At 36.1% G+C, this 16,262-nt stretch overlaps 1 protein-coding gene across 1 annotated transcript in view; it reads left to right on the top strand.

The window, feature by feature from the left end:
- LOC124615389 (mitochondrial uncoupling protein 2-like) overlaps positions 1–15,400 on the top strand; it is a 45,059-nt gene extending 29,659 nt beyond the window's left edge. Inside the window, exons 7-9 of the mRNA XM_047143214.1 lie at positions 3,970–4,110; positions 4,224–4,365; positions 12,284–15,400. Coding sequence (XP_046999170.1) covers positions 3,970–4,110; positions 4,224–4,365; positions 12,284–12,395 — 395 coding nt within the window. The 3' untranslated portion in view covers positions 12,396–15,400. The remainder of the gene's footprint in view (positions 1–3,969; positions 4,111–4,223; positions 4,366–12,283) is intronic.
- The last annotated feature ends 862 nt before the right edge of the window (positions 15,401–16,262 follow it).

Raw genomic sequence — 16,262 nt, 5'->3', positions numbered from 1 at the left:
CAGAACACCGTCTGAGGTAAAGCACGCTTTGTGCATAAATAGCACATGCACAAGGAACTGTGGGATCAGTCCAAAATTGTGTAAGGACCCATTGGTAGAAGACAACCCAGCCTGGAAAGTCAGGTGTGGGCAGAGCTTACACACTTTGTACATGACATGGGTACAACCATCTCACTTGTATATGGTGGAGGGAGAGATGTGTTCTGCTGCAGCAATCCTTCTGGTATTTGTGCCCAACATTTCATCTATTTCTAATATATGCTCCTCCATTTGCGGTGATGACACTGTTCTTGGTCTACATGTAATTTACACGTTGAGTTTAAATGAACCAGTCTCATGCAGTCCCTGGTGGGACTTAGTGGACGTTCTGGTATCTGGCTGTCTTCATTGAGAATACACTTCATGATACAATCATGCTGCCTCCTGTGCATTGCCATTTGCAGCACATCCATACATGAAGTGGATGTCAGACATTTCTTCACCTGAAAAGTGTGCAAAGCCATGACAACCTTTTCAAATGCTACACATGTACACTGTGTTTGCTATTCACTATGGAAACTGGTACCTGGAACATAAGGCTATGTTTATGCTCCACCTTGCTACCTGCATACCACCAGCATAGCCCGAAACTTGAGCTGTGACTGGTTACTTTATGGTCACTGTTCACTTCACACTAATGAAAGTAACAAACTCAACTAACTGACAGTGACATGTCACCAATGAAACAGCAGCATAAAAGTAGCCTTAGACATTAACAGTGCTGCAACATAGGCATGACTACAGTTTTCCATAGATGTTATCAGGAAAACTATTGGTTTTTGAACCTTTGTTAATTAAAATTATTTGCTTGTTTCATTATCATTGACTAATTCCTTTGATTTCTACCAATAACAAGCAAGGACCCCGTACTTATAGACACACACATCTAATGTCTCTTGCCCATGTATAGCTTGTAATCAGCATCCTGTGAAACACACATGTAATGACAAATTTTCTGATAGTAAATCTTTCACGTATTTCCTTGGAACATAACAAAATAATGTAATATATAATGTGTTGTTGTTGTGTTGTGGTCTTCAGTCCTGAGACTGGTTTGATGCAGCTCTCCATGCTACTCTATCCTGTGCAAGCTTCTTCATCTCCCAGTACCTACTGCAACCTACATCCTTCTGAATCTGCTTAGTGTATTCATCTCTTGGTCTCCCCCTACGATTTTTACCCTCCACGCTGCCCTCCAATACTAAATTGGTGATCCCTTGATGCCTCAGAACATGTCCTACCAACTGATCCCTTCTTCTGGTCAAGTTGTGCCACAAACTTCTCTTCTCCCCAATCCTGTTCAATACTTCCTCATTAGTTATGTGATCTACCCATCTAATCTTCAGCATTCTTCTGTAGCACCACATTTCGAAAGCTTCTATTCTCCTCTTGTCCAAACTATTTACCGTCCATGTTTCACTTCCATACATGGCTACACTCCATACAAATACTTTCAGAAATGACTTTCTGACACTTAAATCTATACTCGATGTTAACAAATTTCTCTTCTTCAGAAACGCTTTCCTTGCCATTGCCAGTCTACATTTAATATCCTCTCTACTTCGACCATCATCAGTTATTTTGCTCCCCAAATAGCAAAACTCCTTTACTACTTTAAGTGTCTCATTTCCTAATCTAATACCCTCAGCATCACCCGACTTAATTCGACTACATTCCATTATCCTCGTTTTGCTTTTGTTGATGTTCATCTTATATCCTCCCTTCAAGACACCATCCATTCCGTTCAACTGCTCTTCCAAGTCCTTTGCTGTCTCTGACAGAATTACAATGTCATCGGCGAACCTCAAAGTTTTTATTTCTTCTCCATGGATTTTAATACCTACTCCAAATTTTTCTTTTGTTTCCTTTACTGCTTGCTCAATATACAGATTGAATAACATCGGGGAGAGGCTACAACCCTGTCTTACTCCCTTCCCAACCACTGCTTCCCTTTCATGCCCCTCGACTCTTATAATTGCCATCTGGTTTCTGTACAAATTGTAAATAGCCTTTCACTCCCTGTATTTTACCCCTGCCACCTTTAGAATTTGAAAGAGAGTATTCCAGTCAATATTGTCAAAAGCTTTCTCTAAGTCTACAAATGCTAGAAACGTAGGTTTGCCTTTCCTTAATCATTCTTCTAAGATACGTCGTAAGGTCAGTATTGCCTCACGTGTTCCAGTATTTCTATGGAATCCAAACTGATCTTCCCCGAGGTCAGCTTCTACTAGTTTTTCCATTCGTCTGTAAGGAATTCGTGTTAGTATTTTGCAGCTGTGGCTTATTAAACTGATAGTTCGGTAATTTTAACATCTGTCAACACCTGCTTTCTTTGGGATTGGAATAATTATATTCTTCTTGAAGTCTGAGGGTATTTCGCCTGTTTCATACATCTTGCTCACCAGATGGTAGAGTTTTGTCAGGACTGGCTCTCCCAAGGCCGTCAGTAGTTCTAATGGAATGTTGTCTACTCCGGGGGCCTTGTTTCGACTCAGGTCTTTCAGTGCTCTGTCAAACTCTTCACGCAGTATCGTATCTCCCATTTCATCTTCATCTACATCCTCTTCCATTTCCATAATATTGTCCTCAAGTACATCGCCCTTGTATAGACCCTCTATATACTCCTTCCACCTTTCTGCTTTCCCTTCTTTGCTTAGAACTGGGTTTCCATCTGGGCTCTTGATGTTCATACAAGTGGTTCTCTTATCTCCAAAAGCCTCTTTAATTTTCCTGCAGGCAGTATCTATCTTCTATCTTACCCCTAGTGAGATAAGCCTCTACATCCTAACATTTGTCCTCAAGCCATCCCTGCTTAGCCATTTTGCACTTCCTGTCGATCTCATTTTTGAGACGTTTGTATTTCTTTTTTGCCTGCTTCATTTACTGCATTTTTATATTTTCTCCTTTCATCAATTAAATTCAATGTTTCTTCTGTTACCCAAGGATTTCTACTAGCCCTCGTCTTTTTACCTACTTGATCCTCTGCTGCCTTCACTACTTCATCCCTCAAAGCTACCCATTCTTCTTCTACTGTATTTCTTTCCCCCATTCCTGTCAATTGTTCCCTTATGCTCTCCCTGAAACTCTGTACAACCTCTGGTTCTTTCAGTTTATTCAAGTCCCATCTCCTTAAATTCCCACCTATTTTGCAGTTTCTTCAGTTTTAATCTACAGGTCATAACCAATAGATTGTGGTCAGAGTCCACATCTGCCCCTGGAAATGTCTTACAATTTAAAACCTGTTTCCTAAATCTCTGTCTTACCATTATATAATCTATCTGATACCTTTTAGTATCTCCAGGGTTCTTCCATGTATACAAACTTCTATCATGATTCTTAAACCAATAAATAATATCACTCTTAAAGTGGCTCAGCTGACTGAGAAGGACTGTAATCTTGTTACTTTGTATTAATAACAACAAATACCAAACATTAAATCATATTGTAACCCTTCATGTCCTTCACTGATCATTCCAGATGTTGAAACTGTGGGTAGAAACTGTTTACACAGTCTGTGAACAAGAGGAAAGTAACAGTTAATCTTCGGACCATGTCTGTCTGCCAAACCTCTTTCCATTCTGTCAGTGGTCTTCCAATACAGTGCATTCAGTAAATGATGCCTCTGCACCATTCCTTGTTGTTGGTCAAATTTATGCAAATCAAAATATTTTATTTTTGTATCATCGAAATTGTATAACTGATAAAATGGAATGAAAGAACATCTCCAATTTAACTCTGAATATTCTGTATTGCAACCCCTCTACCTAATGAATTTTACAGCTGATGTTTTGTTCCTTGCAAGGATTTTCATCTCCAGTCAGTGTTCCACAATATTGTGTGATTATTATGACAAAACACACAACAGCAAATTATTGATACTATTAGTATTTACAGATATATTTTTTTAAACTGTGTGCTTTGGCTTCACAGGAACATTCCCAAATGTGAGTCGCAATGCAATAGTGAATGTCTCTGAGATTGTCTGCTATGATCTAGTCAAGGACACCTTTATTATGTATAACATAATGTCAGACTCACTGCCATGTCATTTTGTGTCAGCAGTGATTGCAGGTAAGTGCCTTAAAAAACTAATTTTCTGAATGTAATATTTATTGAGCACAGTCACAATACAAAAGTAATATAGTGCAAAGAATTGTGTTTTATAGCCACAATTATCTTTTCAGGTTTTTGTACAACAGTGGCTGCATCCCCAGTAGATGTAGTGAAAACACGCTACATGAATTCTGCTCCAGGAGAGTATAAAGGAGCTGTTGACTGTGCTGTGCGTATGCTGTCCCAAGAAGGGCCTGCAGCATTTTACAAAGGGTACGTGTTCCTCTCATAATTCTATAATGGTGAAAATAAACCTGTTTCACATCTTGTGCTAAAATAATATGAAACTACTGATCAACTGTGTTATTAGATAGATTTTAACACTTCAACGCTCTTGGAAACTGTCTTAATTTTTTTAAGTATACTTTCTTCATCAGGTTGTAACATAGCAAGCCTGATCCATCAGTATACTTGTAGCACTCATTTCATAACTTAATCTCTACTAATACAACTACATTTTTGCCACAAGCATATAACAACTTGAAAATTCTGTAAGCAAATGAGCTCATAATTTCTTGAATTTAGAATGATCGATTGGTTTTTTTAAATTTATTTTTTTTATTTTTAAATGAACATTGTAACCAGTTTGGTCTATGGTAACAGTATAAGGTATATGTGGAAGTGTTAAATTTTGGTATGTGGTATTCAAGATTGGGGAAGTAATGGTCTTAGTAAAAATTCAATTTGAGAAAGAATTTTAGTAAGTCTTCAGTTTTAGACTACACTAATCACTAATTTTGTGAAGTACCTTCCATTAAGGATTTAAGCTAATTGTCATGTCATGTGTAATAGTTTATACCCTGTATAATATTTATTATTTTATAGATATTTAGTATGCCATGAGTATTTTATATTTTTTGCAAATATTATTGTGTTCCATTGAGATTGGCAACTTAAACAGCATGTGTAGACTGGAAGGAGTATTAAGAACCATGTGAAAGGTGCAACATGAGCTAATGAATGTCCAGACTTTTATGAGAAGTTACAAGTGGTAATATGGGTTTGTTTTCATTGTGGATTCAAAGGATCAGTCAATTACTTTCATCTGCAAGGAGAAGTTAGCTAAAAATGAATATACAAGATTATTGCTTTATACATGCCTAGTGATCAAAGACATAATTTTAGAAAAAATATAGGTATATTGACAGACAACAAACTTTAAGCGAAGGTGGAAATTAGATTATTGGGTTTGTGAAATTCCTTCACCAAGATAATTGTATAAATTGGAATAGATTGCTACCCAGCATATAGAGAAGGTGTTGAGCAGTAGCAGGCAAGCAGGATTAAGCATTAAGCTGGACAAAATCCCTAGTGAGATGATGAAAAACACACACACAGATTGTGTATTATTAAGACACATACCAAGATAGTTTCTCTGAAAAGGACAGAGTTGATTTCCTTATCTATTTTTCCAACACCTGAGCTTGCAGTCTATCTCAAGCGACTATGTCATTCATGGCATGATAAACCATAATCTTTCTCTTTTATACATGAGTAAACATTGACATTTTTCAGTATGCAAAGAGCCTCATGTGGATCTAATTGTGAATAGCATTGTTGAGGAAAAGATAAGACAGAGAATGGTTTAGCAATATGATATTCGACTCTGCAATGTATCTCCAATGAACAGATCATTCCAATCTGTCAACAAAATCAGTCTCTCACATGATGCAAAAAATGTGCTGAAATGAATTGTATGCAGGATGAGAATGTATATTAGGTCCCTTATTTTGACAAGCAGTCACTCATAATGTGAGCTGTCCACGTTTATCTCATAAGCCAAGAAAAAACTTAAGCTTGACCGCATTCTTCTACAGGTTTTGAATGTCCCACTTGTTACAACACTCTGTGGATAACCAGTTAAAAGAAATTCAAATGTGCCGCATTGCATCTCTTTATTTATTTGGTAGCAATAATCATTTTTTGTGACTGTTCATGATTAGGGTGAAGAGAGAGAATTTGCTATATGGCAATGCGGTTTTGGAGAGGCATTTTAGTGAGGCTAAGTAGTGCAATATGATTACATTGAGTTAGTGTGCTGAAAAGTGCACGTCACGGCATATTTGAATGCCAGTATTGAAGATGATTACAATCTCTATGACATGGTAGAGCAACATCATTAAAAAATAACTGTGGACAAAACCATGGCAGAGGCAAATTTTCTCAAAGGACTGTATAGCCAGTATCACACAATTGATCTCAGAACTTAATCAGTTAAATGAGCAAATGTTCCACTGAGCACTGCCTAATTCAACCTGCACAAATTGAACATATTTTTCTGAAGGCCTGTACAAACATGTATTAGTCACTAAGACCATGTCAGCATATTGATGCAAATGGTAACAATGTTGCAACTTAAATCAACCCATCGACGCGCAGGTCGCCAAAGTGGCGTCAAATCGAAAGACCTGCACCAGGCGAACGGTCTACCCGATGGGAGGCCCTAGCCACACGACATTTCCATTTCCAACTTAAATCAACAATAATCTGAAAATAATAATGTCATATAATGAATCACCCAGAAAGACCTTTCCAGAAAATTAAGGTTTGCCTTGTTTCACAGATGCCAAAACAAACCATAGCATTTGAATATCTACTCTTAGAACATGCAGTGAGGTAACTTTGTGGTGGGGATACGATTTCGTGATATCCCATTTATTCTGTTGCCACTCTTTAAAGACAGGTTACAGCCAAGGATTATTAGGAGAACTTTTGGTGAGCAAGTGGAGTGAATGCTTCTAGTGTTCTCAAACAAGGGCACCATCTTCCAAGATGTCAATGTATCTTTTCATATTTGTCAGCAAGGTTTTATGAAGATGCTTGTGAACTGCAGTACTCTCTCTGTAGTTTGGTCAGTTTTTGTGAAGAAAATAGATTTTTAAAAACATTTTCTTTCATGATGGCTGATGGTATTATGTGCTACATTCCACACAATCAGTATTAAATTTCTATGCAAACATTTTCAAAATTTAATATCCACTTCATTTTATAGAAAGTATATGATTTCCATTTACAGTGAAACCTCTATATAACGTTTTTCAAGGGACCACAAATTCTGAACACTGTATAGAGGGAAACACTATAAAGAGGAAGGCTTCCAAATAATAATTATAGGGCATTACTGAAGATCGGGATACCACTAATCAGCTTTGACAAATGGTGCCATAGATGACATTTTAAATTTTTACAACACTGTAATGTGATATTCATTGCAAATGATCAGTGTATCAAATGATCAGTGTTTTGTAATTAAAACATAGGGCCCGGTAGGTGAATGGGTGAAAGTAAATGGATCAGTTTGTACTGTAAAAAGTTACAACAGATTCTTAAAATATGACATCATTGTCCAAAGCTGACAGGTGGTATCCTGTTCTTCAGTTGACCCAATTATAGAATATGAGCCAAATTATGTTTATGATATACTGAACATATTACATAAAAATGCAGAAAATGGTGCAGATTAAAAAAGAATTAGTTACAAAAAAATTACTTTAATAATTAAATTATGAAACGGATCTTTAATTTGCACAAAACTCTAGGAACCTATGCATTCTGAAAATCACATACCTATGATTTTTTAAAACATCCAAGCAGGCATGTTTGTTTTCTATTTCTCCTAGACTCTATGGCAATCATTTCTTGCTCCAAATGAGCAAGTTGAACTACTGTTCTGTCCTCAAGTCTATGGGCCATCATATATCTCCTGAATGTTTCAAGGGCTTCAGCTGTTTTAGTATATGAGGGCACAGGATCATCTTCCTTGTCACTGTCACTTTCACTACCACTATTATTCTCCAAGCTTCTCTCTGCAGTCAGCTCCTCAATACTTTGTACTCCTGTGGTTGCCACATTGTCATCCACAGACACAAAGTCCTCAAAAGTGACAGAATCACTGCCTATTAATTCCTGAAACTCTTGCAAATCACTTGCAACATCTTTCACAGGAGCTGCCATCTCATTCTCACAGAATCCCGCTTTTGTGAAACAGTTTTTAATAGTTTCAGCACTGACTTTCCTCCACAAGTGCATAATTAAATTCACTGCCTGTAAAATATTCATCTTCATTTGTGAGCTCTGCTGGCTTCCCGGTTTTCTTTGGTCCATCAAATTCAAGGCCTTTTTTTTTACAAGGGCTACTACAAACAGCATAGTGAACGCATTATTGTGGCCAAGATAGACACAAAGCCCATGCCTACTACAGTAGTACAAGTTTATATGCCAACTAGCTCTGCAGATGATGAAGAAATTGATGAAATGTATGACGAGATAAAAGAAATTATTCAGGTAGTGAAGGGAGACAAAAATTTAATAGTCATGGGTGACTGGAATTCGTCAGTAGGAAAAGGGAGAGAAGGAAAAATAGTAGGTGAATATGGATTGGGGGGCAGAAATGAAAGAGGAAGCCGCCTTGTAGAATTTTGCACAGAGCATAACTTAATCATAGCTAACACTTGGTTCAAGAATCATGAAAGAAGGTTGTATACCTGGAAGAATCCTGGAGATATTAAAAGGTATCAGATAGATTACATAATGGTAAGACAGAGATTTAGGAACCAGGTTTTAAATTGTAAGACATTTCCAGGGGCAGATGTGGATTCTGACCACAATCTATTGGTTATAAACTGCAGATTGAAACTGAAGAAACTGCAAAAAGGCAGGAATTTAAGGAGATGGGACCTGGATAAACTGAAAGAACCAGAGGTTGTACAGAGTTTCAGGGAGAGCATAAGGGAACAATTGACAGGAATGGGGGAAAGAAATACAGTAGAAGAAGAATGGGTAGCTCTGAGGGATGAAGTAGTGAAGGCAGCAGAGGATCAAGTAGGTAAAAAGACGAGGACTAGTAGAAATCCTTGGGTAACAGAAGAAATATTGAATTTAATTGATGAAAGGAGAAAATATAAAAATGCAGTAAATGAAGCAGGCAAAAAGGAATACAAACGTCTCAAAAATGAGATCGAGAGGAAGTGCAAAATGTCCAAGCAGGGATGGCTAGAGGACAAATGTAAGGATGTAGAGGCTTGTCTCACTAGGGGTAAGATAGATACTGCCTACAGGAAAATTAAAGAGGCCTTTGGAGAGAAGAGAACCACTTGTATGAATATCAAGAGCTCAGATGGCAACCCAGTTCTCAGCAAAGAAGGGAAGGCAGAAAGGTGGAAGGAGTATGTAGAGGGTTTATACAAGGGCGATGTACTTGAGGACAATATTATGGAAATGGAAGAGGATGTAGATCAAGATGAAATGGAAGATAAGATACTGCGTGAAGAGTTTGACAGAGCACTGAAAGACCTGAGTCGAAACAAGGCCCCGGGAGTAGACAACATTCCATTAGAACTACTGATGGCCTTGGGAGAGCCAGTCATGACAAAACTCTACCAACTGGTGAGCAAGATGTATGAGACAGGCGAAATACCCACAGACTTCAAGAAGAATATAATAATTCCAATCCCAAAGAAAGCAGGTGTTGACAGATGTGAAAATTACCGAACTATCAGTTTAATAAGTCACAGCTGCAAAATACTAACGCGAATTCTTTACAGACGAATGGAAAAACTGGTAGAAGCGGACCTCGGGGTTAGATCAGTTTGGATTCCGTAGAAATGTTGGAACACGTGAGGCAATACTAACCTTACGACTTATCTTAGAAGAAAGATTAAGAAAAGGCAAACCTACGTTTCTAGCATTTGTAGACTTAGAGAAAGCATTTGACAACGTTAACTGGAATACTCTCTTTCAAATTCTGAAGGTGGCAGGGGTAAAATGCAGGGAGCGAAAGGCTATTTACAATTTGTACAGAAACCAGATGGCAGTTATAAGAGTCGAGGGGCATGAAAGGGAAGCAGTGGTTGGGAAAGGAGTGAGACAGGGTTGTAGCCTCTCCCCGATGTTATTCAATCTGTATATTGAGCAAGCAGTAAAGGAAACAAAAGAAAAATTCGGAGTAGGTATTAAAATTCATGGAGAAGAAGTAAAAACTTTGAGGTTCGCCGATGACATTGTAATTCTGTCAGAGACAGCAAAAGACTTGGAAGAGCAGTTGAACGGAATGGACAGTGTCTTGAAAGGAGGATATAAGATGAACATCAACAAAAGCAAAACGAGGATAATGGAATGTAGTCAAATTAAATCGGGTGATGCTGAGGGTACTAGAATAGGAAATGAGACACTTAAAGTAGTAAAGGAGTTTTGCTATTTAGGGAGTAAAATAACTGATGATGGTCGAAGTGGAGAGGATATAAAATGTAGACTGGCAATGGCAAGGAAATCGTTTCTGAAGAAGAGAAATTTGTTAACATCGAGTATAGATTTAAGTGTCAGGAAGTCATTTCTGAAAGTATTTGTATGGAGTGTAGCCATGTATGGAAGTGAAACATGGACGATAACCAGTTTGGACAAGAAGAGAATAGAAGCTTTCGAAATGTGGTGCTACAGAAGAATGCTGAAGATAAGGTGGGTAGATCACGTAACTAATGAGGAGATATTGAATAGGATTGGGGAGAAGAGAAGTTTGTGGCACAACTTGACTAGAAGAAGGGATCGGTTGGTAGGACATGTTTTGAGGCATCAAGGGATCACAAATTTAGCATTGGAGGGCAGCGTGGAGGGTAAAAATCGTAGAGGGAGACCAAGAGATCAATACACTAAGCAGATTCAGAAGGATGTTGGTTGCAGTAGGTACTGGGAGATGAAGAAGCTTGCACAGGATAGAGTAGCATGGAGAGCTGCATCAAACCAGTCTCAGGACTGAAGACCACAACAACAACAAGGGCTGTCCTATATTTAACCTTAAGGGCGTGTATTATTCTCAAGTCCAAAGGTTGCAGATGGCTGGTGCAGTTGGGTGGCAGGAAAATTACTTTCACATATCTCAGAAATCTGGTGGATGTGCCGCACATCTATCCAAAACAGCAGCACTTTTCTTGCAGCACTCCCCTTTTTGGCATAAAATTCTCTGAGACGTGCTTGCTGAAACCAAGTTAATAAAACTTCCTCCATTTTATCGCAAGTCAATAGTTTCAAATGCATACGTTTCGAATTTCCACAATTCTCAAATCCTTCCATTATGGATGATCTGTTTTTCATAATAGTGTTGAGTGTTGAGGGGGCCAGTTCAAATTGCTTCGCTAGCTCCACGCGACTCACACCAGGAGATGCCTCCACTTTTTTAATAACAGAAACCTTCTCTTCCAGAGAAATGTTCTTCCGCTTTTCACTCATGTCCACTGATGAAAGCTTAAAATAATTATATCGAAGACACAAACACACTCTCACTAGACACACAAATTGTTTGCTGCTCAGCTCACACAACACTACGAATACAAAGCATTGACTGAAATGGTGCCAAAAAGATTGCAAGCAGAATGTATGTCACATGACCGGGTTCTGCCGCTGACATACGAAACACGCTGAGCGCAGGCTTTCTGACCTGGTGCAAACTGTGAATCCACAGAACGGAAAATGATGTGTCTCCATCCACGTTATAAAGTTGTAAATAATTGACCAGGGTTCCAAAAATATGAGTGTTACATGGAGGAAATTGTAATACAGAGGAAACATAGTAAAGAGAAAAATTTAAGATTGTTTATATGGGCTTTTAGTCGGGACCGAAAAAAATGGATGTAACATAGAGGAAAACAGTATATGGAGGAACATTATAAAGAGGTTTCACTGTAGTAACTTCTAGAGTGTCTTCTGCAGAAAGACTTAATAATGAGTCAAAACTCTTTCCATCACTGATACATAATCTGTTTCTTCCTTTCTTTCTTTTTTTCTGGTTTGTGAGGTGCCTAAATCACCATTTTTTCTGTCACCATTCTGAATATGTGTAACCAAGACATTCCTACTTTGATCTTCCAAAACAGCCCATCATATATTAATAATAGATTTTCTGCAGGTTTTATGGTAATATTTGCAAAATTTTATATTTTATGAACAGGAACAAAGGGCATCCTATTTGGAATCCACCACTTGTTGATGCCAAATCACTGAACTTGTGTAAGAATATTATTTGTTGCAAAGAGTCATACTCATCTAAATTTCTGGTGAATTGAAAGAAACATAAATTGTCTTTAGGAAAGAATAAATTTATAATCTGTTGTTATTTTTTCATGATGATATTTTATTTCAGATTTATGCCATCCTTTTGTCGTCTGGTAAGCTGGAATATAGTATTGTGGATTACGTATGAGCAAATGAAGAAGATGGTGCTCAGCGCTCATCATCTTGATAAGGATGACTAATTTCAGAAGACTTACATCAAAATTTTCTTTTCTCATAGAAAAATGTTAACAATTACGTTAGAATTTATTAAATGCAGTATTTATTACTGAGGTAGTATTGTGTATTCTGTGTACTAGGTGTCTGGTATATTAATTTTTCAACTCTACTATTGCAATCATTTTTCCAGCAACTAATCGATACTGTACCATATTGCACAGAAACTAAATTAAGCAGCAGGTTTTATTGCATGATAATGTAAGTGAGAAATTCATTTTAGAGTGTCTGTATTGTTTGTAGGTATATTATGAAGCACTTTTTGTTAGGAAAATGGAGATATCAGCTTACAAAATTTTGCATGTATTAAAATTAGAAGAGGTTATATTGCATTAATCAAATTTCATAAGTACATTGCAAGCCATAGCAAATTTTCTTGAAAATAATTTGAAATTGCAGTGGAGGCTTCTGCTTACACCATTTTCTGATTATCATTGATCAAAAATGCTAAAAAATGTTTCGTTCATTGCTTGATTGGCTTATTGTACAAGCAGTACTGATTGACAGAGATGCTGGTAAAATTATTGTGACTTAATATTATTTAGTAGATTGACTGTTCTCTGAAATTTTAGTTGAAGGAGGGCTTTTTAGATAGTGTTCTTTCACAGATTTGTGCTTATTATTTGTATATCATATTTATTATATATTTTATGTAATTAAAATTTTTTTATTGAGTTATTCACTTCTTTATAAGAACAAGACTAAGTTTACTTCTGCACAAGTCAAATATCAACAGTATAAAAAATATTTTGTGCTAGTTATATTAGTTTTTGCTCTGCTGTCATATGTCCAGGTGTATCACAAGTCAGCATTTTGTAATTTTCCATTACTACTTACGAAATTAAAGAATAGTGTATTTGTAAACTAATAACATTGAAGACTGCTGTGTATTCATTCTGTTACATTTCACGAAACAAAATCATTGAAAAGCATAAATGTGTTCAGCATTCACAGTTATCTCTTTTTCCTTTAACATGACTGAACGAAGTGAGAAACACAATTTGTGGCAACTTCTAGTACTGTACGGTTCCAAGCATCACCGTTTCTATTGATAATGGCTGTGCTAAGAAACCCAATTGTTTAATACTGTCATTATTTTAAAATAATAGTGTCATCTTAGAGGCAATCTGGTGCAGCTTAACATGTAGAATCAAAATTGGGAATTAATTGTTCTCAATGGCTTTGACTTTAAGAATGAGAAGCAGTCGTCTATTTCCTTCAAAATGCATAATGCCTATTTTGCAACTGATGAACTACATAATTATATTGATACAGTGGTTAACAACAGCCAAAACAATGAGAATAAATATTGAAAAGAAGTATATTTTTGGATACCGTTTTGCCCATTCATTTACAAATGAAACTATGGGCCAACAATTAGTTCATTTAATCTAGATTCTCCATTCATTGAATGCAGTTGTTTATACATAGTTTTTTGTATAGTAATTAAAATCAAATTAAATGCATCCTTGGATACAGCAAGTGGATTACACAGGTCCAATTTTCAAACATCATTGAGATTATTCTGATGTTTGTAAGTACATATACTTCTGTTGTCCTATGGTCTTGATTGCTACAACAGAAAAAAGCAGAAGGAATTTTTTCTTAAACTATGTTTTGAAAGTTACTTGCTGCTGACAAATAAAAGGAAACCTAACGCACAAACTATTCATCACACATACAATACACAACCATATCTGCTGACAGCAGAGCAGTTTTGAAAAGAACCATGACTATAGAACATGCCATAACACTTTTATTGTATTAAATAGCTTAATAATTTAAGGCATTCACCCTTTCATGGATGCTGACGGTATATCTAAAAAGCCCTAACCTATAAATTATATTCTTGAGCTTAGAAATCCAGCTGGAAAGTCACACAACAAATGTAGATCTGGCATAAGGAGAAGTTGAGGTGCCAATTGTATATATTTTTAGATACTATTTATCATATACTGTGATCTTAATAACTAGTTTAGCACTGTATTAAAGCAGCTGTATCTAAATGTGTGAATTATAGGTATAACATCTGTTTTTATCAATTTTTTTGTATATAAATATTTGTAATTTGTTTGTTCCATTAGTGAACTGGCTCAGTATGTTTTTTTCTGTTATTAGTGAATTGTGAATAAACTTATTTTTATATTTTCAAAAGTCTCTTTTTCATCAATTTCAAATATTTTTGTAAGTCATTTTCAACAAACATGTCCATTGCATTACTACATTTGTAAACAAAAAAGGCTAAAGAATTCTGTTTCATGTGTAATTTTTCAGTACTGAAGTAAGCAACTGCTGTTTCACAGACTTTCTACTGTTTGAAGCTGCTTAAAAACATTCTTGCACTCTTTTAGGATCAGAAAAATACCATAGTTACCCAATCGCAAATTTGCTTTCAGAATTGCTTTTGTAAATGTGCCAAGTGATGAGATATATTTGTAGTTTATAAGTATAGCTTCTGTCTTGTAATGTGTACACTGTAAACATTCTGTTCCTTTGTGGTGCCTGTTTTGAAATGAGAAGCTGCAGTATGCACTGAAATTCATCATGCATTTTTTTTTAAAGGTTTTGCTCATTTTTCTTAGCAGCTATGTTCTTTGAAATTGATTGCATCACAAATGAAATGCAACTCAGAGCATATCAAGTGATCAGAAAAAAATCGGAAGTCATGTCATTTTACACAGATTGAACATAATCATTCCAGGCTTTTTGAAATGCATGTTATTTTTATCTATAATTTATTGGAAAACATGGGAATTTTTTTAAAAGTAGTTCTTCCTATCAATGTGTTTATTGTAAACTGTGTTCTGCCAGTGGTTCTGGTTCAGTAGAGATATTTGGTCAAAAAATGTGGATATTTAAAAAAAGAATACACTAGAATTGAATGTTAACATATTAGCTGCAGAATGCTGAAAGAACTGTAATTACTGAAATTTAGTGCTGTACTAAAGAAATTAATAAATGTGGATGATTAGTGCTGGTCTTTATTTATCATGGCCTTGCCACATACATGGTACCAAATTGTACAATCTATAAAAATAGTTTGACAGTGATCTGCAATGCTCAGGCAATTAATGCAATAAAGTAGATATATTTTTGTACAGGTCACTATAAGAAACTATTCATAAAGTAACAAATATTGGAATAGAAATTATTGTGAAAATTACTACGACTCATGACGTGGTTTACAATTTTGTACTGTTTTAAAATTATAATAAAAGTGAGAGAAATGATATCTGTAATGTGGTTACACTTTGTTGCTGCTTTCATTAGAAAAATTCATTAAATACGTGTGTAATTTACCATATGACTAGGTCAATTTACTCGTGTGACTGACATATAGGTTTTTTTTAATATCAAACAGTGAATGGACAAGGATAGAGAATTTATCTAAATACTTATAAGATATTTAAAAACTGGGAAAGAGGATCTGATCAAATGAACTGGAAATCCATGTTACACATAGGCCTCTACATGAGAAGCTATTATATCTGAAGCGTACTGCACAGAATGTTGGCATACAGCTATATGCTATTATAGATCAGTGAAGTGTGACTGAAGAGGTAAAATAAGAATTCAGTTTCTTTTCTATGTTACTTAACTTACAGTATAAATTTAATCTGTAGAAAGAGACTTGTTCCCAATAATCTTTTAAGGCCATGATGTAACACCTATAGACAAGTTTTTCGTAAACCCAAAATACCTTCAATGATGATGATGGTCAAAGGTTGTGTAAGATTACTGACCTTAACTGCCCTTAAGATTGTTTCGATTTCTTATCTAGTAGAAAGAACTTAGAGGTGTTTAAACAATGGAAAGTCCAGTGGCGGGAGGTC

The sequence above is a fragment of the Schistocerca americana genome, chromosome 5 (genome assembly GCF_021461395.2).
Source record: "Schistocerca americana isolate TAMUIC-IGC-003095 chromosome 5, iqSchAmer2.1, whole genome shotgun sequence".
In the NCBI taxonomy this organism is placed as follows: Eukaryota; Metazoa; Arthropoda; class Insecta; order Orthoptera; family Acrididae; genus Schistocerca; species Schistocerca americana.
The sequence above is the reverse complement of the archived record's forward strand: the minus strand, read 5'-3'. Positions and strand labels throughout refer to the sequence as shown.